General features: G+C 51.8%; 3 protein-coding genes across 15 annotated transcripts; 2 read left to right on the plus strand and 1 right to left on the minus strand.

Moving 5' to 3' along the window:
• Positions 1 to 16: 16 nt before the first annotated feature.
• On the plus strand, positions 17 to 7,477 carry ZFPL1 (zinc finger protein like 1). 8 transcript variants are annotated; one of them, XM_069566182.1, is made up of 9 exons: positions 46 to 225; positions 543 to 652; positions 961 to 1,072; positions 2,164 to 2,357; positions 2,450 to 2,522; positions 2,596 to 2,742; positions 2,989 to 3,112; positions 6,007 to 6,144; positions 7,371 to 7,476. In XM_069566182.1, the coding sequence occupies exons 2-9, from the start codon at positions 551 to 553 to the stop codon at positions 7,459 to 7,461; spliced, it is 981 nt and encodes a 326-aa protein (XP_069422283.1). In that variant the 5' UTR covers positions 46 to 225; positions 543 to 550; the 3' UTR covers positions 7,462 to 7,476. The 8 variants fall into 8 exon arrangements, with proteins under 8 accessions (XP_069422285.1, XP_069422286.1, XP_069422283.1 ...); XM_069566180.1 differs by having other exon boundaries at positions 49 to 238; XM_069566183.1 differs by lacking the exon at positions 46 to 225 and adding an exon at positions 265 to 410 and having other exon boundaries at positions 7,371 to 7,477.
• Positions 4,065 to 8,466, minus strand: TMEM262 (transmembrane protein 262). Of its 6 annotated transcripts, none has more exons than XM_069566197.1 (5): positions 8,153 to 8,466; positions 7,206 to 7,328; positions 4,529 to 4,819; positions 4,324 to 4,423; positions 4,065 to 4,218 (listed from the first exon to the last, which is right to left on the minus strand). In XM_069566197.1, the coding sequence occupies exons 3-5, from the start codon at positions 4,703 to 4,705 to the stop codon at positions 4,142 to 4,144; spliced, it is 354 nt and encodes a 117-aa protein (XP_069422298.1). In that variant the 5' UTR covers positions 4,706 to 4,819; positions 7,206 to 7,328; positions 8,153 to 8,466; the 3' UTR covers positions 4,065 to 4,141. The 6 variants fall into 6 exon arrangements, with proteins under 6 accessions (XP_069422298.1, XP_069422294.1, XP_069422295.1 ...); XM_069566193.1 differs by having other exon boundaries at positions 7,144 to 7,328; positions 8,153 to 8,294; XM_069566194.1 differs by lacking the exon at positions 8,153 to 8,466 and having other exon boundaries at positions 7,206 to 8,129.
• Positions 7,787 to 20,325, plus strand: VPS51 (VPS51 subunit of GARP complex). The gene is made up of 10 exons (XM_069566170.1): positions 7,787 to 8,477; positions 8,943 to 9,072; positions 16,322 to 16,468; positions 16,542 to 16,761; positions 16,870 to 17,587; positions 17,954 to 18,169; positions 18,369 to 18,587; positions 19,014 to 19,135; positions 19,251 to 19,338; positions 19,941 to 20,325. Exons 1-10 carry the CDS (start codon positions 8,253 to 8,255, stop codon positions 20,199 to 20,201), a joined length of 2,346 nt encoding a protein of 781 aa, XP_069422271.1. The 5' UTR covers positions 7,787 to 8,252; the 3' UTR covers positions 20,202 to 20,325.
• The last annotated feature ends 17 nt before the right edge of the window (positions 20,326 to 20,342 follow it).

The raw sequence follows: 20,342 nt of genomic DNA on the forward strand, positions 1-20,342 counted from the left end.
CTCCTCCATGTCTAGCGTCTACAGGGGCGGGGTCACTTGCACCCTGACGTCATCAGAGCGCGCCGCACCCGGAAGAGACGTGGCAGCCGAGGGATAATCGGAGCGTTGTGAGCTGGAGAGAGCTGGGCGAGAGCTTGGCTGAACGCGGTCTGACCTTCCGCTCTTCGGACCGGCCCTCGCGCCCGTGAGGACCGGTGCCGCAGCCGATTAGTAACACAGAGTGGGGTCTGTGGAGAAGGTGGGGGCGGGGCATGGAGGGGGTGGGGCTCAGGAGGGACCTCTGGGGACGGGGCCGGTGGTATTGGAGAGAGTGATGGAGGGGCCTGCCCAAGGATGGGATGAGGGACGAATGCGGGGGTCTCAGGAGGCGGGATTTATGCAGGGGCCGTGGCCCAGAATATAGAGAGACGGTGGGCAGGAGTTTGGGGTTGGAGCGGATACGTGCGGTGTCTAGGGAAGTTAAGAGTGGAAACAAACTGGGCTGGTAAATGTGTAGAGGTCAGCAGAACCTGGCTTCCTGCCAACTGTGACGCTTTCCTCAGGGTCGACTATGGGACTTTGCAAGTGCCCCAAGAGGAAGGTGACCAACCTATTCTGCTTCGAACACCGGGTCAACGTCTGCGAGCACTGCCTGGTAGCCAATCACGCCAAGGTGGGTGTTCATGTTAGAGACTGAGCAGGGCACTAGGTGGGCAGGTCGTCGACTTTCCTCCAAATTAATGAAAGGTCTGGCCCTAGAATGGGAGCTCCGCAAGGGCAGGGACTTAGTTTATTTTGTTCACTGTTGTATCCCCAGTGCTTAAGACAGAGTCTGGCACATATGTGCTCAATGAATGTTTATTGATTGGTCAAACAAAAGAATGAATCTCCTCTGTGATGACAGAAAAAGAGGCACCTGGGCCTTGGGGAGACGGGCTGTGGAGCCCTGGCTCCAGTTGTGACCCCCTTCTCCCACTTCAGTGCATCGTCCAGTCCTACCTGCAGTGGCTCCAAGATAGCGATTACAACCCCAATTGCCGCCTGTGTAACATACCCCTGGCTGCTCGGGAGACAACCCGCCTCATCTGTTATGGTGAGGCCTGGGCACCTTGGGGGTGGGGATCTGGACAAGACCAGTGTGACTGGTTTCCAGCGGCTCCCCAAGCAGCAGGACAGTGAGACCTTCAAGCTTGGGAGGCTGGAACTCAGATTCTGGTCCCACTAGGTAACTTACCTGCTGTGTGAGCTCAGGCAAGCCACTTTCCCTTCCTAGGCCTTAGTGTTTTTCCCTAAAAACTAAGCTCCTAGCTTCCTGCCTGCCAATCTCTCAGGTGTGGTTGTGGCTCTGAGCAGTAGCTGGCTGTACCTGTAGTGAGCTGAAAGCATGGGGCTCTCAGACGTTCAGGATCTATTTCTAATTCCAACATTACACAGAGAGGAACTGAATTTCCCACAGTAACGTCAGTTAAAAGAAGTCAACAGAGGCATGGGTCATGATCTTGACCCTACTCTGCTGTAAGAGCCTTAGCTCCACTTTTTGAGCTTAACGTATGTGTTTCTCACTGTGAGTGTGTGTTTATATGTTCATGAGTTAAACGTGTGTTGTGTCTTTACCTGTTAGTGTATTCATTGCTACTGTGGGTGAGTGAATGGGTCAGTGTTGTATATGAATATATGAGCATGTTGTGAGGTTGCAGAATTCCTGGGTGTGAATGCTTGGGTATTAGCATACTTGAGTGTATGTGAGAGTTAGTGTGCCTATAAGTGTGGATATAGGGGATGGCACTTGTGTTTGACTACGTGTATATAAACGTGTACATTTGTGCCGATGGATGTGTACACGCATCCAGGTGCCTGTGTATATGTCTAGTAACCTTTTGAGCTCTTAGCCCAGTGAGTTTGTGATGAGTGCAGGTGCAGAGAGGACTCCCGGAGAGGGTAGGTGGCATATTCATCCCACTTCCCCCGACCCCCTAGGGGCTGGGCAGCCTGTTAGCATCTGCCCTATCTTAGACAGTGGTGGCCAGGAAGACCAAAGTCTTAAGGTACACTGATATAATCTACCTGGGAAGGAGGGGGCCCTGGGCTTACACACATGTGCAGATATCTCTGCAGTGGGCTAGTGGACTAGGGGTCCTAAGTGTCTTCTTCATGTCTTTCCTCCACTACTTCGTGGGCTCTAAGATCTCTTCCACTGGGCCTGCCTCAATGAGCGTGCTGCCCAGCTCCCCCGAAACACAGCACCTGCTGGCTACCAGTGCCCCAGCTGCAGTGGCCCCATCTTCCCTCCAACCAACCTGGCTGGCCCCGTGGCCTCTGCGCTGAGAGAGAAGCTGGCCACAGTCAACTGGGCCCGGGCAGGACTGGGTCTTCCTCTGGTGAGAATCTTTCTGCCCTGGGTCCCACCTGGGCCAGAGGGGTGGGTCGGGACAGCACTGGGCAGACTGGTGACATCAGTTCTTTCCTCCAGATTGACGAGCTGGTGAGCCCAGAGCCTGAACCCCTCAACACATCCGAGTTCTCTGACTGGTCCAGCTTTAATGGTAAGTGGTACCCTCCACTGCTGATGGGGTCCTTGCCTTCCCACCCTGCTGACCGCTCTCTTCCTGCCCATAGCCAGCGGTAGCCCTGAACAGGAAGAGACAGCCAGTGCTTCTGCTGCCCCAACCTTCTACAGCCAAGCCCCCCGGCCCCCTGCCTCCCCGGGCCGGCCTGAACAGCACACGGTGATCCACATGGGCAATCCAGAGCCTCTGACTCATGGTGAGCTGGGGAATTGTCCAGACGAGATGGGGATAGAATGGGGGGCGGGTATGTGGAGGGAGCTCGGCAGTCCACCCACCCACCCACCCACAGAACCCTTCCTGTTCCATCAGACGTCACCTCCCCACGATCCCAATATGCTCTGTCAGGCTGAAAAGTGCTAGGGTCTCCTGTCCTCCCCCCCTCCCCACCCCTCTCTGGGCCAGTTTCCTGAACCTATGGATGCTGGTGGCTCTGCCCCTGCAGCCTCAGCCCCGAGGAAGGTGTATGACACACGGGATGATGAGCGGGCACCAGGCCTCCACCGGGATTATGATGACGACAAGTACCGGCGCCGGCCAGCCCTGGGGTGGCTGGCCCAGCTGCTCAGGTACACAGAGTCAGGTGGGGCAGGATGCTAGGAACGAGGAGTTGGGGGAGTGAGAGCCAGAGGCCCTGGGGGGACGGTTTCATGATAAAGGAGGCCTGTCCTGGGTAATAATGGGACCTGGTGCTGGGGCCCTGCATGGAGGCCTGGGCTGGAGTCTGCCCCTCTCCAGCTCTTTCCTTCCCTGCTGCATATGAGTTTCAGACTCAGGCTCCTGAGGCCCCTTCCCACTCTGACACCTCCCCAGTCTTTGTGACTCCCCTTAAGCCTGACACATTCTGGCTTCCAGAACACAGCTGTTGCCTCAGCTGCTTTGAGCTCCACGATCATCCTTGTAGCGGGCAGGCGCAGGGATGAGCCGCCCCCTCTGCCCCCATGGCACATTTGAGGAAACGAGGCTCAGGGCTGGTGGCACTGGGGCCAGAAGACAAGGGTTGTGGCTGGCACTCCTCTCCCAGCCACAGGGCCACCAGGGACCTGAGGCCTGACCTGACTTTCCCCTCGCCCCCCAGGAGCCGGGCTGGGTCCCGGAAGCGGCCGCTGACCCTGCTGCAGCAGGCGGGGCTGCTGCTGCTGCTGGGGCTGCTGGGCTTCCTGGCCCTGCTGGCCCTCATGTCTCGCCTGGGCCGGGCTGCGGCTGACAGCGACCCCAACCTGGACCCACTCATGAACCCTCACATCCGTGTGGGTCCCTCCTGAATCCTTGCCTATGGCTGGGCCAGCCTAGGACCTAGGAGCCTGAGGAGGGGTGTAGGGGAGGCCGTCTGGGGGGCCCTTCTCTGTTCCTCTCTCTTAAGCCTGAGACACTAAGATCCCAGACCCAAAGTCAAGTCCACCAGAGTGGTTGCAGGCTAGGCCTGGGGTCCCTGCAGATCAAGCATTTGACTTGCTCCTCCTGGGTCTCCAGCTTCCCCCGCCTCCCTATTCTTCCTGCCGACCAAAAGGAGCCAAAAGGTGGAAATAAATGATAGACTTTATTAAAACACCCGAAGCAGCCTTTTCCTTCCCCCTTCTCAGCCTGGGTCCCAGGCCTCAGTGGCTCTCTTCCCGGTACTGGATGGCGAGAAACTCCAGGGACAGGCGGTTGAAGAACATGGCCCCGTTGAGCACTGGGCAGAGGAGAGAGCCCCCGTCAGCCTTGCCTGCCCCCTCCTTGCTGTGTCTCTGCGTTCCAAAGCTCCCCCTCCCTGAGTCCACCTTCCTCCCCTACTTACTCAGGATGGTCAGGGAAAAGCAGCGAAGAAACTTGTCATATGTCATCTCCGCGTAGAGTGACCCCATGGCGGCCCAGCAGATGCTGATCACCTGGGAGAACTGTAGGCCCCATCCCGTGGGAGAGTGGCCCCTGACACAACAGTGGGGTTTCCATCAGCCCCTGGGCCTCCCCGGACCACCTCTTGAGCCCCCGCCCCAGCCTACCATCAGGACAACTGTGTAGCGGAAGCTCATGCGGTCGTAGCGGTAGGTGACCCAGAAGTTGTGCACGTCGTTGGCAAAGACAGCCAGGTGTATGAAGAAGAGCATCAGTGCAGCCATGGTGAGAATCATGCCTTGTGGGAAGAAGAGCACAGCCACACGGTCCCGCCACCGCATCATGGCAGGAGTACAGACTCAAGGCGGGCGGCAGAGCTTGAGCAGGCGGACACTGTCCAGGAAGAGCAGCCGACCCCTCCGGTTCTAGAGCACCCAGTCTGGAATAGCCGTGGGATTCTAGAATAAGAAGGACATTGTAAAGTACAAGATTCTAGAACATGGGCTGGTTCCGGCCAATACAGCCGTGTTTCATGGGTGGCCAGGGCAGCTCTAAATTGGGGGAGGGCGCCAGGCTAAACGTACAGAGCAGGGGCCCTATCGTACGGAGGAAGGGACAGCGCTCCTCATCCCAGTTTATGCTCTGGTGTGAGTCTTCTCACTGAGTCCGCAACATGTCCACGCAGGAGGTAGTGTGGTCACCTTCCACAGATGAAGAACTGGGATCCAGAGAAGGGGCAGGGCATGTAGATCCTCAGGGCATCTTAGGTGTGTGTGAGGTCAGATGTGATCTCATTTATTCAAGTCTCTCCGGTGTAACTGGAAGGTGTAACCAGGTGAGGGCAGGCCTGAGCTGGATCACAAGCTACAAGTATTTGTTCCAACTTCTGATGGAAGGGACAGTGGATCCTCCATAGCTGTCCCGGAACCTTCCCACAACCTCCCAGGCATGGCCTGGAGAGCAACTGGCTTTTCCATCTTCTCCTAGATGTTCTTCCAACATATGATGCTGACCAGCTCTCCCCTCTGCCACCTTCCCGCAGTTAGCATCCTCACACCCATCGCCTCTACTCTGCCAGGAGTCCCAGGAGAAAGCTGGTATTGGTGGCACAAAGCCTATTTTACTCACAGACCTGGGGCACAGAGAGGGACTGTCTGCTGAAGTTTTCACAGACAGTAAGGGACTTGGTACTGAGACTAAGATCCAGTTCTACCCAAGGCTGTGGAATGGGCAAGAACAGAAGCCAAGAAAAGAAAATTGTGAGAACTCCAGGACTGCCAACAAAATGAGGCCGAAAACTGGCCCAAAATGGTGTGGAGGGATGTGCAATCTCCCAGAAACTAAAGGAGAAAAAGTTGATTTTGAACTTGCCCAGCCCTGTTTCCTCCTGCCTGACTGTCCCAGAAGTCAGGTCCCAGGCCTGGCCAAGATCTGAAATCTCCTGCCTTTGGAAGGAGTTAAGGTTAGAACCTGACCCCATCAACCATGGTTGCTGCCCAGTGTCATTAATCACAAAACCCTCAGACCTCATCTTAACACATTGAAGGGGTGATGCCTGTTCCCCTGCTGTGTTCACACTGTTGAAATACTTGTTCACACTGTAGTTTTCATTTGAATACAGATGAACTTTTTTTTTTTTTGTTAGGTCTCCTACCTCAATGCCATTTTTAAAAGTTATCCAAGTAGAGTATGTTCTTGAGGAAGATTTGCATGATACACAAGCATACAGAGGAATCTTCCTCCGCACCCCTCCCACCACAGAAGTAACCCCTTCAACAGTTTGGTGAGTGGGCATCTTTTGAGTCCCTTGATGTAACTTCATACACCGGCATGTATGTCTCTACATGCATAACTTAAAAAAATTACGCCACACATATTGTTAAAATATAATTTTTTTAAAAGTTAACATGGGACTTCCCTGGTGGTCCAGTGGCTCAGACACCGTACTCCCAATGCAGGTGGCCCGGGTTCGTTCCCTGGTCAGGGAACTAGATCCTACATGCCACAGCTAATACCAGGCACAGCCAAATAAATATTTTAAAAAGTTAAAAATATACTTGAATAAACACAACTAAGATACATTAACTCGTCAGTGAAGGGGTTCCCCCTCACTCATGTGTAATGCATGATGAGGCGCTAGGTATTGATAGGCATTTGAAGAAGAGTGTTAGGACATGATTACTAGATACAAGATTGGTTGATGTCCTACAGGGCAATAAAAACAAAATTTTGAGGTTATTTTTCCACTGGATATTTTCACTGGAGATGTTTCACATCTCTCCAACACTATCTAAATAGCAAGATCAAACAAATGTACACTCCTGTGGGTAATTAAATAGTCTTTGGGTGGGCTTGTGAAACAATGCCCCAGTATGGTATTGGAAGGTCATGCTACACTGTCTTTATTCCAACTGTTGGATAATTTTTCATAACAGTATTCTGTGATTTTTTTTAAGTTTATAGATTTCCTGGAGTAGATCTAAATCTTTATACTTTTGTCTTCATTTTTCTTAAGATTATAGCTTCATAAGCTGAAATCTTCATATATATATTTTTAGACAGTCTCTGAATATCCCATAGATTTAGGGGTCAACAAACTTTCTGTGAAAAACAAGATAGTAAATGGTTTTGCCTGCCAAAGAATAAATAAAGTGGTTTCCATTCCACCCCGGACCCCCAACCCATAATATGTTTCAAAGACCACACTGACAAAGTCTTTTTCTCCTTTTTCATCCACTCAAACTCCGTGTGTCTCAATTTGAACTCCCAAGTCTTTCCTTACCTTCAGCTCTTTACTTCACTGAACAGCTGTGCATTTGTCCCAACCAGAAACCTGAGAATTACCTTCAACACCTCCGCCTAACCCCTCTAGGCAGAGCATTTCAACAGTCACTTGGAGAAACAAAGTTGGTCTTTCTGTAGTGCATGCGCTGTAGCCTGGCCAGGTTCCTCTGTCCATGGGATTTCCTAGGCAAGAATACTGGAGTGATTTGCCATTCCCTTCTCCAGGGCATCTTCCCAGCCCAGGGATGGAACCCAGGTCTCCTGCATTGCAGGCAGATTCTTTACCACTGAACCACCAGGGAAGCCTTATCAGTGAGTTAAGATCTACCAAGTGTGTCTTCTCAGGGTATAACAGGAGTTCTCAAATGTAAGTGCATCAGAATTACTTAAAGACTTAAAAAAAAGAAGCTAGGTCTGAGGGGAGCCCAGTCTTCACAACTCGCCACAGGTAATTCTGAAGGCTATTCTGATGCGCGTCAGAGGACCAGGCCATCAGAGACACTTCACTTGAGGCACTGTGGTTGTCCATTAGTCCCTAAGTCGTGTCTTTGAGACGCCATGGACTGTAGCCCGCCAGGCTCCATGGGGTTTTCCAGGCGAGAATATATGCATTTAATCCTCACAGTCTCCTTGTTAAATATGTACCCCGATATTAGGAATGAAGGAAAATGAGCTGCTGCCCACCCCCTCTCCCCTCAACAAGGCAGTGGCAGGATGCCAGGCACACGCTTTCTGGCTCCACTGGCCCGCGCTCCCTCCACTGCCTGCATCTAGGGACATAGGGTGGAAGCCACGACTCGTCCTCCTTCCGGGAAGACAGCGACCCAACCAGTTTCGCAAAATCCTTCCATCTGAGAAGCTGGAGAGGCGGGTGAAGGGGTGCGGGGGTGGGGGGTGGGGCGTGGGGGCGGGAACCCAGGGCTTTCCCGGAACCTCTGAGCTCGGGGAGAAAGCATGCGGGGGAACTCTAGTCTCGAAGGACTCGAGGCTGCAGGGGGACGTTTCACCTGAAGGACTGCCTCGTTTCAACAACAACTTTATGGCTCCCGGAAGTGCCTCCTCCCTGTCCCCTGCCCAGCCTCACGCCTGTGGGCTGCACTTGGAGCCATGGCGGCGGCAGCCGCTGCGCCTGGCCCAGGGTCTGGACCTGGGGACTCCCCGGAAGGACCCGAGGCGGAGGCTCCAGAGCGTCGGCGGAAGGCTCACGGAATGCTGAAGCTTTACTACGGCCTCTCAGAGGGGGAGGCGGCGGGACGCCCCTCGGGGCCAGACCCCTTGGACCCTACAGATCTCAATGGGGCGCACTTCGACCCGGAAGTATACCTGGATAAGGTGTGTGTAGGGGGAGGGGGAACAGGCCCCGATATATTACGCCCCAGATCATGCCTCCGACTTTTTGCGGGGGTGTGGGAGGAAGGGTTCATAAAAGCAGGACAGCCCCGGGTGGAGCTGTAGGGGCAGAGCTGGAGGATAAGGGGGTGTGGGCAGACTTGAACTGGCCTGAAGTGGTGTGAAGTCTGAGGTCTCCTGGGCTGATGTTCAGTTAGACCCGAAATAGGGGGCGTGTCCCAGGCGCTGACTGGCGTAGGAAGGACCAGGACTTGCTAAATCTGAGGATTTGAAATGCTGACAAACCTAAAATAGGGGCTACCCTGGAAACTCTTGAGCTATGCCACATAGTTTCTTTGTCTGGAATTCTTGACAGGGGTGAGATCAGGATTTTCTTGCACCAAAAGCCTACCAGTTGGGGACATGAGTGCCCCCTGTCCTGGACACTAACCACCTAATTTCCTCCAGCTGCGTAGAGAGTGCCCACTGGCCCAGCTGATGGACAGTGAGACGGACATGGTGCGGCAGATCCGGGCTCTAGACAGCGACATGCAGACCCTGGTCTATGAGAACTACAACAAGTTCATCTCAGCGACAGGTGATTCCTACTGGGACACAAATCCTCACGTCCCACATCCCCCAGTTCCTCCAGTGTTGGGGAAGCCAGCAGAGGGTTTAGACAGAGCAGACCCAGATTATGGTCCTACCCTGACGCGAATACACTCTCATCTCTCTCTCTTAGAGCTTTTGTGGTTTGATAACCATTGAGGTAATAACTGTTCTCAGAGGGTTGTTTTGAGGACCAAAGGGGAGAAAAAGACAAAATGAAATTTTAAAAAGAAATGAATTTATCTGAAGCACTTAGAATCTCTGACACTAAGGATGCCTCGGTAACAGTTTCTTTCATTAGTGGTAGCTTTCTTCTGTTTCAAGTCTGAATCAAGAATGGGCTTATTTCTCTCTTTCCTTTTCTCTCTTCTTTCCTTTCTTCCCTCCTCTTTCCCCTTTTCCTCTTCCTTTCTCTTTTTGTAAATGAAGCAAAGAGACAGAAAATGTATGTCATTAAGGGACAAAGATCATGTAAAGGCTTCCCCCCACCCTCTTCTGTTCCCTTTATTCTCTATTCAAGACAGTGCTAGGCAGTGTTCAGCTTTCATCCATGCTAGCTTCTGTCCTGTGTTGGGGAAATGTGCTGCTCAGACTTCTGTAATAATTTTTGACCCACATGTACTTAGTCCTAGAGGAAGATCTCATGGGTCTACCTGCAGTGTATCTTATCTTTACTCTGAGTGAGATGAAATGAACAGAAGATGGGGTGACCTGGCTTTTGATTTAAAAGGACCCTTCTATCCCCTGTCAAAAGTGGACTATAGGGAGGCAAGGATGGTAGAGACACCCATTAGAAGGCTGTTTTAACAGTCCAGGCAAGATGCTGGTTGTATGGACCAGGGTGGGTGCAGTGGGAAAGCAGAATGGCTCAAGATTCTTTAAAGTTTGTTAGTTGAGGGATCTGGAGTTCAGAGAAGGCTGGAACTTGAGACGAAAGTGGAACAAGATGAGATCTAGGGAGGGAGTGTACAGAGAGAAGAGGTCTGAGGACTGAAGCTTGGGGCATCCTAAGATTTGGAAGTCACGAAGAGCAGGAAACTCTCACAAATCTTCTTTCTCAAAGGAGCAAACATTTGGGAAAGTTTGAGAACAACCAGGACCCTAGGTGTCTTAGAAGATGAATGAAGAAAAGCATTCTAAGAAATTGATAAGCTTGACCAATATGTTAGCTCATGGAGTGCTCATCAGTGGTGCAAGAGAGGGAGAAACTACAGAAGCAAGGTCCTCAGGAAAGAAGGAGGGGATTGAGCAGTGCACAGTGGAGAGGTTCACCTGAAGACAAGGCCAGGAGCCCGTCTACTGTAGCAGGAGGGAGAGCAGACTGTGGCCAGAGCCAGTCAGGTGGATAGGCAGATAGAGTTCAACTAGAGACCTTCCAGAGCACGTTAAGGAATCCAGCCTTTATCTAAAGCATACTTAGCTAATCAAGCTGTTACGATTTTTGTTTTGAAAAGATCCCTCTACCTCCTAGCTGCATAGGAAGGAATAGATTGGAGAGGGGGTTAGAGTGAGGCCATTTCAGTAGTCCAGACCAGAGATTCTGGGAGCTTACTCCAGGATGGTGATGGTGGAGGTGGACAGTGATGAGTAAACTGAGAAGTGTTAGGGGCACCATTGACAGGACATAGTGTTGAGGAGGTTTGAATAAACAGAATGCCCTAGTTTCAGCTTGAACACTGGATGGCAGATGTAGTGCCCGAGAAACTGCAAGAAGATCTGGTGTAAGAGTGGAAACATGACGAGCTAGGTTTTTTCTTGTTTTTGTTTTTAAGGGGAGTAAGGCATGACATGAACCTGGAGGAGCCTGTGGGGCCACGTCAGGAGGGCCCTTTGTAGACAAGATAAGGATTATGGTCTTTATCATAAGAACTCTAGAGATACTTCTCGCAAACAGTAACCAGAAGAGAGTTGGGATAGTAGTACCAATTCAGACAAAATAATATGTAAGACAAAAATTGTTACTAAAGAGAAAGAAGGACATTTTACAACAGGCAGCTCATTAAGATGTTAACGAATATAAACACTTATGGACCTAACAACAGAATCCCGAATACATAAAGCAAAATTGGGTAGAATTAAAGACAGAAAAAGAAATTCAGCAATAATAGTTAGAAATGTCCATATCCCACTTTCAAAAATGGAGCGAACAGTTAGACAGAAAGACAGCAAGAAAATAGAAGGCTTAAACAGTACTTACTCAGGAAGTTTAAACTGGGGCTCGTGGCAATCTAGAGGGGTGGGATAGTGTGGGAGGTGGAAGGGAGGCTCAAGAGGGAGAGGACATATGTATACTTACAGCTGATGCATGTTGACGTATGGCAGAAACCAGCACAATACTGCAAAGCAATTTACCTTTCACTTAAAAATAAATAAAATTTTAAAAACAAAAAGCAACACTTAAACCAAATAGACCTAACAGGCACATACAAAACCCTCTCCTGCAACAACAGCAGAATACACATTCTTCTTAAGTGAACATGGAACAGTCTCCAGGATAGACCATATCGTAGGCCATACAAGTCTCAGTAAATTTAAGAGGATTGGAATCAAGTGATTAGTGTTCTCTGAACATAGTGGAATTCAATTATAAATCAATAACAGAAAGGAATTTGAGAAATTTGCAAATTTGTCAAAATTAAACTATGCTCCTAAGTAACCAATGCGTCAAGGAAAAATCACAAAGAAATCAGAAAATGCTTTGAGATGACTGAACATGAAAACAACATTCTAAACCCTATGAGATGAAGCAAAAGCAGTGCTCAGAGGGGAATTTATAGCTGTAAATGCTTACATGAAAAAAGAGAGGACTTCCCTGGTGGTCCAGAGGTTAAGAATCTGCCAGCCAATGCAAGGGACATGGGTTCGGCCCCTGGTCCAGCAAGTTTCCACATGCCTTGGGGCAACTAAGCCTGTGCACCACAACTGCCGAAGCCTGTGAGCTCTAGAGCCCATGCTCTGCAGCAAGAGAAGCCTCCTCAGTGAGCAGCCCACGCTCTGCAGCTAGAGAGTAGCCTCTGCCCACCGCACCTAAAGAAGCCTGTGCACAGCAACGAAGACCCAACGCAGCCCAAAATAAAGTTTAAAAATAGAGATCTTAAATCAATAACCTACTACCTAAGAAAGTGAAGAGGAAAAATGTGCAAACTAAACCCAAAGTAAGTAAAAGTCAGGAAATAATAAAGATTAGACTTAAGAGCATAGAAAACAATAGAGAAAATCAATGAAACCAAAAGTTGGTTCTTTGAAAAGCTCAGCAAAATAGACAGACCTAGCTAGACCAAGAAAAAAATGAGAGAATATTCAAATTACTACAACCAGGAATGAGAAAGGGGATGTTACCACCTGTACAAGTATGAGACTTGTACATTGAAAACTAAAACAGTTTGAAAGAAATTAAAGGATACCTAAATAAATAAAAAGATGTCCCATATTCATAGATTGGAAAACTTAATATTTAAGGTGGCAATACTTCCAAACTGATCTACAGATTCAGTGCAGTGCTCATCAAAATTCCAAATGCCTTTTTTTGCGTAATTGACAAGCTGATCCTAAAATTTATAAGGAAATGCAGGAGATCCAGAATAGCCAAAAAATCTTGAAAAAGAACAAAATTGGAGGACTCACATTTCTCGGTTTCAGAATTTACTACAAATCTACAAAATCAAGACGGTATAATTCTGGTATAGGGTGAGCTTTCAGATTAATTGAATAGAATTTTGGTAATAACTAGTTTATTAGTAATTATAAATAATAGCAACTTTGGCTAATACTATCCTTTAATTCCTTTCAAACTGTTTTAGTTTTCAATGTACAAGTCTCATACTTGTACAGGTGGTAACATCCCCTTTCTCATTCCTGGTTGTAGTAATTTGAATATTCTCTCATTCTTCTCTTGGTCTAGCTAGGTTTGTCAATTTTGTTGAGCTTTTCAAAGAACCAACTTGACTGAGGTGCTTAACATATTAATTAAATTCATACACATATATGAAGTAGTTAACCATATATCCATTTTACAAATGGGAAAACAGGTAATGAGATGCTAAATAACTCAGTTAAAATTTTATAGGTAAAACACAATGTTTAATGCCTTGTTTCAAACACAAAGCAAATCTAAAAATAACTTTAAAAAGATTAGGTTTTTTGTCCTAGTACCTGTAGTAGCTTTTGAAAGAGCTACATGTCTCTAAAAGATAAACATTATTATGCATAAGAAATACATTCCTAAATGGATCATTTTTATGTTTGACTATTATTTAACAAGTGAAAAACCATAACAATTAGAAAGTAGACAAATAGATTTTAAAAAATATTGCCGTAAAGGAGAAATAATAATTCAAGGAAGTGTAGCAGGCCTTCCCTGGTGGCTCAGTGGTGAAGAATCCGTCTACCAGTGCAGGAAACATGGGTTCTGTCCCTGGGCCAGGAGGACCCTACATGCCACAGAGGAACTAAGACCGTGCGCCACAGCTGTGCTCTAGAGCCTGGGGACCGCAACTGCTGAGCCCTCATGCCCCAGCTACTGGAAGCTTGCACAGCCTCGAGCCCATGCTCTGCAACAGGAGAAGCCACTGCAATGAGAAGCCCAAGCACCTCGAGAAAGAGTAGCCCCCACTTTTCGCACTAGAGAAAAGCCCGAGCACAGCAACAAGACCCAGCTTCCTTTGTTTTGATTTCCTTTTTTGATCCAATAGTTGACAAGAATGAGGATTTTCCCTAAATAATGGGATCTTTTTATTTTTTAATTTTGTTATTAATCTCCAATTTCATTGCATTGTGATCTGAGAATGCTATTTGTACCATTTCAGTTTCTGCTGCAAATGTATTGAGATTTCCTTTATGACCTAATACATGGTAAGGTTTTGGTGTATTATGGAATCTTGAATATAAATCAAGTAGGTCTTCCATATTGTGTTGTTTAGGTCTTCGGTAGCTTCATTTGGCTTTTGTCTTTTTGATCTGTCATGGGTTGATGGAAGTGGATTAAAGTCTCCTATAATAGATATGTTTCAGTTGCATCCTCACTGCTCTCTGTTAGGCATATTGATGATGAGTTCCAGAGTGGAGTTAGGAAAGTCAGTTGGGAAATACTAGAAGTATTTAGACAAGAAATGAATTTCTGAGTATTTAGCCAAGAATTTCTTTCTTTCTTGGGAAGAACATGTTGGAGGTAAACTTTGCACAGCTTGCTGTTGGACTGAATGTAGGGTAAAGGAGAGATAAAAATCAAAGATGACTCTTAAAAAATGGCGAGGAGCCAGAATGGAAAAGATTAGTGGAGGAACAGGTTTGGGGAGAGTCAGGAATTCTGTTTTGGACCTGTCATATTTGAGGTGCCCGTTTGCCATCTGCATCAAGGTGTTAAGTAAGTTGTTAGCTGGGCGCTGGTTAGGCCCGGAGGCAGAAACGTCTGAGTCATCACAGCCGTGGCACTGGAGGAGACTCCACAGGGGTCCATTCACTCACAGGGGCCCACCGATTCTAAAAGGAGTGAGCAGGGAAGTGCAGCCATGAGAGCTGTTGCAAGTAGTGATTTGGAAGGAGTTGATGTTTACTTGTATTTTCTCTGTGAAGTGTGAATCAAGGTCACCATTTGAGAGTTGGGGGAATGTATTGGAGTTTTGAGGACTGAGGAGAAAATGTTAGTTTGGAAAATGGGAGCACAGACACATCTGAAGGATGGCTGACCAATATGTAGTGCTGCTTTGGGACCTAAGTCCTATTCAGTAACATTAAGGGGAGGCCAGTTAGTGTGATTTTGTGGCCCATTTTCAACTGTTCCTTCTTAGGCGGTGGGTTGCTAATTGGGCTTAACCTGTGGTAAGGTCTTGCTGATAAATAATGGGAGTCAGGGTCAAGAGAGGCAAGGGGGCTTGCAAATGGGTGACAAATGGGTGCAAATGGGTGGGGCCCCACCGATTCTAAGAGGAGTGAACAGGGAAGTGCAGCCATGAGAGATATTGCAAGAAGTGACCAGTGGTTGGGCCAGTGGGTCTGGAGTTCCTGAAAAAGCCAAAGGAATTTTAGAGTGTGGTCCACAGGATGAGTGGTTGTAATTACAGAAGGCAGTGAGACTTGAAGCTGAAGTTTTATTTTTTTTTAATGTTTTTATATTTAAAAATATATTTATTTTTGGCTGCTCTGGGTCTTTGTTGCCATGCAAGAGCTTCGTCTAGTTGTGGCCAGCAGGGACTACTCTCTGTTTCAGTGCACAGACTTCTCATTGAGGTGGTTTCTTTTGTTGGGGAGCACCAGCTCTAGGGCCCACCGGCTTCTGTCCTGGCAGCTCATGCACTCCAGCTTAGTTGCTCCTCAGGATGTGAGACCTTCCCAGACCAGGGATCGAACCTGTGTCCCCTGCATTGGCAGGCAAATTCTTAACCACTGGACCACCAGGGAGGCTTTGAGGTTTTAGAGGAGGCAGTTCTTAGTGAGGGCAAGGAGAGGGTAACATGGATGAGACAGAGGCAGGAGTTGACGGAGTTAAGGAGGTCAGCAAACAGAATCAGTAATGTCCTAAGCTTCATCCTTGTGGATGAAGAAGGTGAGTGATCACTCAAGAAGGTGAGTGATCCCAAACTGAGAGGCATGGCAAAGAGGACAGTGGGATGGCAACAAGAAGTGGTGTGGTTTGATGCCATGGTCTTCAAAGGTAGAAGAAGAAGCTGTGTAGGAGCTTTAAGGGGCCAAGCCCTGAAGCACCTGGGTGGAAAAGAAGAACAGCCTCGGTAGGTAGGTTTCTGTCAGGACTGAAGAGGAAGGGCCCTTCAGAGACGGTCAGCCATGTTCCAGAAGGCCAACAGCTTGGAAGTCCAGGAAAAAGATAAGGGTGAACAAGTATTTACTCTCTGCCCTGTGCCAGGCAGGGTGCTGGGCATAGAGGATGCCCCTGGGACCCAGCGGACAGGTCCTTGTACCCTCCTTTGAATCTGGGCATTTCCTGAGAGCAAATGCTGAGGCTTCATGGGCCATCTTCTCTCTGCATCCCAGGTTGGGCACATAGGGGGTGCCCAAAAAACCTCTGGGGCACTGACATGACACCTCACCCTGGCTCCTAGTGACCAAGCACCACTGCCGCCCATTTCAAGCACCAAGTCATCCACGTGACCCTCCAGGAGTGAGCTCAGGCGCGACTGGGGAGGGGGCGAGTGTGTGAGGGCACCCGGGCCACGTGTCAAGCTGAGAGTCCCGCCTGCGCCCCTAGTCATCCGCCTTTCCCTCCTGCGCCCCTGTCCTCCCAGACACCATCCGGAAGATGAAGAATGACTTCCGGAAGATGGAGGACGAGATGGACCGGTTGGCCACCAACATGGCGGTGATCACGGACTTCAGCGCGCGCATCAGCGCCACGCTGCAGGACCGCCACGAGCGCATCACCAAGCTGGCAGGTGGGCCGCGCCCCAGAGCCGGTGTTAAAGTGGGCCACCCTTGAGGCTGACACCACCTCCGCCTGTCCCCCAGGGGTCCACGCGCTGCTGCGGAAGCTGCAGTTCCTCTTCGAGCTGCCCTCACGCCTCACCAAGTGCGTGGAGCTGGGCGCCTATGGGCAGGCCGTGCGATACCAGGGCCGCGCGCGGGCCGTGCTGCAGCAGTACCAGCACCTGCCCTCCTTCCGCGCCATCCAGGACGACTGCCAGGTCATTACCGCTCGCCTGGCCCAGCAGCTACGGCAGCGCTTCAGGTGTGGGTCCTGGGCCACCAGCCACTGCAGCTGGGCTCCCAGGTCTGCTCCTCCCCTTCCCCCCGAATTCTGTCTTCCTGCCCTTCACCTCCGTCTCCCTTCCTGCAGGGAGGGCGGCTCTGGCGCCCCTGAGCAGGCCGAGTGCGTGGAGCTGCTGCTGGCCCTCGGCGAGCCTGCGGAGGAGCTGTGCGAGGAGTTCCTGGCGCACGCCCGAGGGCGGCTGGAGGAGGAGCTGAGAAGCCTGGAGGCTGAGCTGGGGCCTTCCCCTCCAGCTCCCGACGTGTTAGAGTTCACTGACCACGGCGGCAGCGGCTTCGTCGGTGGCCTCTGCCAAGTGGCGGCGGCCTACCAGGAGCTGTTTGCCGCCCAGGGCCCGGCGGGCGCCGAGAAGCTAGCAGCCTTTGCCCGGGAGCTGGGCAGCCGTTACTTCGCGCTGGTGGAGCGGCGGCTGGCGCAGGAGCAGGGCAGCGGAGACAACTCCCTGCTGGTGCGGGCGCTGGACCGCTTCCACCGGCGCCTGCGCGCACCCGGGGCCCTGCTGGCGGCTGCCGGGCTGGCGGAGGCCGCCACCGAGATCGTGGAGCGCGTGGCCCGCGAGCGCCTGGGCCACCATCTGCAGGGCCTGCAGGCGGCCTTCCTGGGCAGCCTGACGGATGTGCGGCAGGCGCTGGCAGCCCCTCGAATTGCTGGGAAGGAAGGCCCGGGTCTGGCAGAGCTGCTGGCCAATGTGGCCAGTTCCATCCTGAGCCACATTAAGGCCTCGCTCGCTTCTGTGCACCTCTTCACCGCCAAGGAGGTGTCTTTCTCCAACAAGCCCTACTTCCGGGTACGGCCTGTCCCTGTGCATCCTTTTTGTTTTCCTTTTTGGGGCATTCTTTTGTTCATCCTGTATGTGGCTTGACAGCTCCAGGGCCCTCAGTCTTTGCCCCACGCCGACTGGATGTGGTTTCAGGCTGTCTTGAAGACTGCCACAGCCTGGAGGGGTGGGGCAGGCTCTGAGGGCATTTCCAAGCAGGGTCCCCAGTGCAGGCTTTGCCCCCTTGCAGTCCCTTCTCCAAGCAGGGGAGCTGCTCTCAGGTACTGGAAACAGGATGAGAGAGGCTAGGGCACTTGGGGTCCCAATAGAACATCACTGGCAGCCTCTGCCTGGAAGAGGGGGCCTGCTGTGTATCTAGGCCCCTCCTCCTCACAGGGCGAGTTCTGCAGCCAGGGTGTGCGTGAGAGCCTCATCGTGGGCTTCATCCGCTCCATGTGCCAGACGGCTCAGAGCTTCTGCGACAGCCCCGGGGAGAAGGGGGGTGCCACGCCACCTGCCCTGCTCCTGCTGCTCTCCCGCCTCTGCCTGGACTACGAGACGGCCACCATCTCCTACATCCTCACCCTCACCGATGAACAGTTTCTGGTGCAGGTGAACTGCTAGCTCATAGCAAGGTGGGGAGTGGTGATGCTAAGAACACAGGAGACTGTTCAGTGTCCTCACAGTTAGGGCTGCCTGTGCCCAGCTTAGCCTCCCCCTTGCAAAGCCTGTGCCCAGCTTCTGGTGGGCACTGGCGGCAGAGCTGACCCCAGTTCCCACTGACTGCCTGTCCTCTGCATCCGTGGCTCAGGACCAGTCTCCAGTGACGCCCGTGAGCACACTGTGTGCGGAGGCCAGGGAGACGGCACGACGCCTGCTGACCCACTACGTGAAGGTGCAGGGGCTGGTCATATCGCAGATGCTGCGCAAGAGTGTAGAGACGCGGGACTGGCTCAGCACCCTGGAGCCACGGAACGTGCGTGCTGTCATGAAGCGGGTGGTGGAGGACACGACTGCCATCGATGTGCAGGTGCTGCCCCAGGCTGGCCGGCGGTGCTAGGGGAACGGCCCTCTAAGGATCGAGACAGCTGGGCTCAGGCCGTGCCTGCATCTCTGACCTCCGCCTCACCCATGGTGGCATCACCCCCATTTCACCTCAGAGGAGGAAGCTGAGGCCCAGAGTCACCCGAGAAATCGGGGCAGGGTTGACACTGAAGATTGGGCCTCAGTACCAACTCATGTTCCACCTTTCCTGCACTCCACTGGTTCTATAAATAATGACTGAGTACCAGCGAGTACAGCCCCTGGCTGCCGCCCCCCCCCCCACTACCCTGTGTTTATTTTATAACATGTAACATGTTGTAACTTTTGTAACATGAGTGTAACTTAGGGCATCCTTGGTGGGCTGAAGTTCCCCATGCTCTGGCCTCCTTGCAGTTCCTCCTTCTGCCACCAGGTGGGGCTCCTGTATGAGGAAGGTGTTCGGAAGGCCCAGAGCAGCGACTCCAGCAAGAGGACCTTCTCGGTTTACAGCAGCTCCCGGCAGCAGGGCCGCTATGCACCCAGCTATACACCCAGGTCTGACTGGTCAGGGTAGCCCCGGGGGGGGGGGGGGCGGGGGGGGCGGTGGGGGTGGAAGAAGGAAGACTGGGGTGCAGGGGTGGGCTCTGATTTCTTGTCTCCCCCCATCCAGTGCCCCAATGGACACCAACCTCTTGAGCAACATTCAGAAACTGTTCTCTGAGCGTATTGATGTGTTCAGCCCTGTGGAGTTCAATAAGGTTCGAATACCCCAGTGGCCCTGCCTTCCCTGGGCCCCTTGGGAAGGTCAGCTGCAGCAGCCCCACATTCGTCCCAGGAAGCCCTGGGACTCAGTCCCCTCATCTCTGTTTCTGGGAAATGTGTCTAGGAGCAAGTGCTCACCCAGCGCCCCACCACGACCGCCTCATCGCTCTCGGCCTTGCCCTGGGTGTGCTCTAAGCCTGCGTCTGAGGGGTCACCTAGTCTGCCTCTTTGGCCTTTGTTCTTACGCCCTCCATAGTCGTGGCTCCTCCCTGGGGATTGCTGTTCCCCCCATGATCTCCGCCCCCACCCAGCCCGTGCTCAGGAACCCGGTGCTCTCCCTCCAACGTAGTAAGCCTTTCCCCTCCCTACGTCCATGCTGACGCCATCTCTGCCTCAGATCGCTGGGCCCTCCTTGTCTGCTCCCCCCCAGGTGATGAGGCCGACATCCTATTTCCCTCTTACCTGGGTTCTGGGACTTTCTACCCCATCACAGCTACTGGCCCCTGGCCCCTGCACGGAACGCGGGTGCCTTCAGGGGTCTAGTGCCCCTCCCCAGCACCTGCTGTGTGGCTCTGCAGCCCCATGTCCCTGTCCACAGGTGTCAGTGCTGACCGGCATCATCAAGATCAGCCTGAAGACACTGCTGGAGTGCGTGCGGCTGCGCACCTTTGGGCGCTTCGGGCTGCAGCAGGTGCAAGTGGACTGCCACTTCCTGCAGCTCTACCTGTGGCGCTTCGTGGCTGATGAGGAGCTTGTGCACCTGCTGCTGGACGAAGTGGTGGCTTCAGCTGCCCTGCGCTGCCCGGACCCAGTGCCCATGGAACCCAGTGTCGTTGAGGTCATCTGTGAGCGCGGCTAGGCTCCGTCACGGCCATGCATGGGCTTGCCCAGTCGCCCCAATCCGCCCATCCCCTGGTCTCCTGCCCCGGCGGCCCTTCCCCTCAAGCTCTGCCTACTGCCTAATAAAGTCGTGCTGTCTCCTCCTCTCTGTCGCTTCCGG

The sequence above is a fragment of the Ovis canadensis genome, chromosome 21, assembly GCF_042477335.2.
Source record: "Ovis canadensis isolate MfBH-ARS-UI-01 breed Bighorn chromosome 21, ARS-UI_OviCan_v2, whole genome shotgun sequence".
NCBI lineage: Eukaryota > Metazoa > Chordata > Mammalia > Artiodactyla > Bovidae > Ovis > Ovis canadensis.

What these genes read in the sequence shown, in the direction of transcription:
- ZFPL1 (XM_069566182.1), top strand. Translation starts at nt 551, where the DNA reads ATGGGACTTTGCAAGTGCCCCAAGAGGAAGGTGACCAACCTATTCTGC. An exon ending in CAGGACTGGGTCTTCCTCTG is followed by an intron (nt 2,358 to 2,449) that starts GTGAGAATCTTT and finishes TCTTTCCTCCAG; the next exon opens with ATTGACGAGCTGGTGAGCCC. An exon ending in TGGCTGGCCCAGCTGCTCAG is followed by an intron (nt 3,113 to 6,006) that starts GTACACAGAGTC and finishes TTTTTTTGTTAG; the next exon opens with GTCTCCTACCTCAATGCCAT.
- TMEM262 (XM_069566197.1), bottom strand. Translation starts at nt 4,705, where the DNA reads ATGATGCGGTGGCGGGACCGTGTGGCTGTGCTCTTCTTCCCACAAGGC. An exon ending in GCTACACAGTTGTCCTGATG is followed by an intron (nt 4,424 to 4,528) that starts GTAGGCTGGGGC and finishes TGGGGCCTACAG; the next exon opens with TTCTCCCAGGTGATCAGCAT. An exon ending in CTTTTCCCTGACCATCCTGA is followed by an intron (nt 4,219 to 4,323) that starts GTAAGTAGGGGA and finishes TCCTCTGCCCAG; the next exon opens with TGCTCAACGGGGCCATGTTC.
- VPS51 (XM_069566170.1), top strand. Translation starts at nt 8,253, where the DNA reads ATGGCGGCGGCAGCCGCTGCGCCTGGCCCAGGGTCTGGACCTGGGGAC. An exon ending in CAGCTACGGCAGCGCTTCAG is followed by an intron (nt 16,762 to 16,869) that starts GTGTGGGTCCTG and finishes CCCTTCCTGCAG; the next exon opens with GGAGGGCGGCTCTGGCGCCC. An exon ending in CGACTGCCATCGATGTGCAG is followed by an intron (nt 18,588 to 19,013) that starts GTGCTGCCCCAG and finishes TTCTGCCACCAG; the next exon opens with GTGGGGCTCCTGTATGAGGA.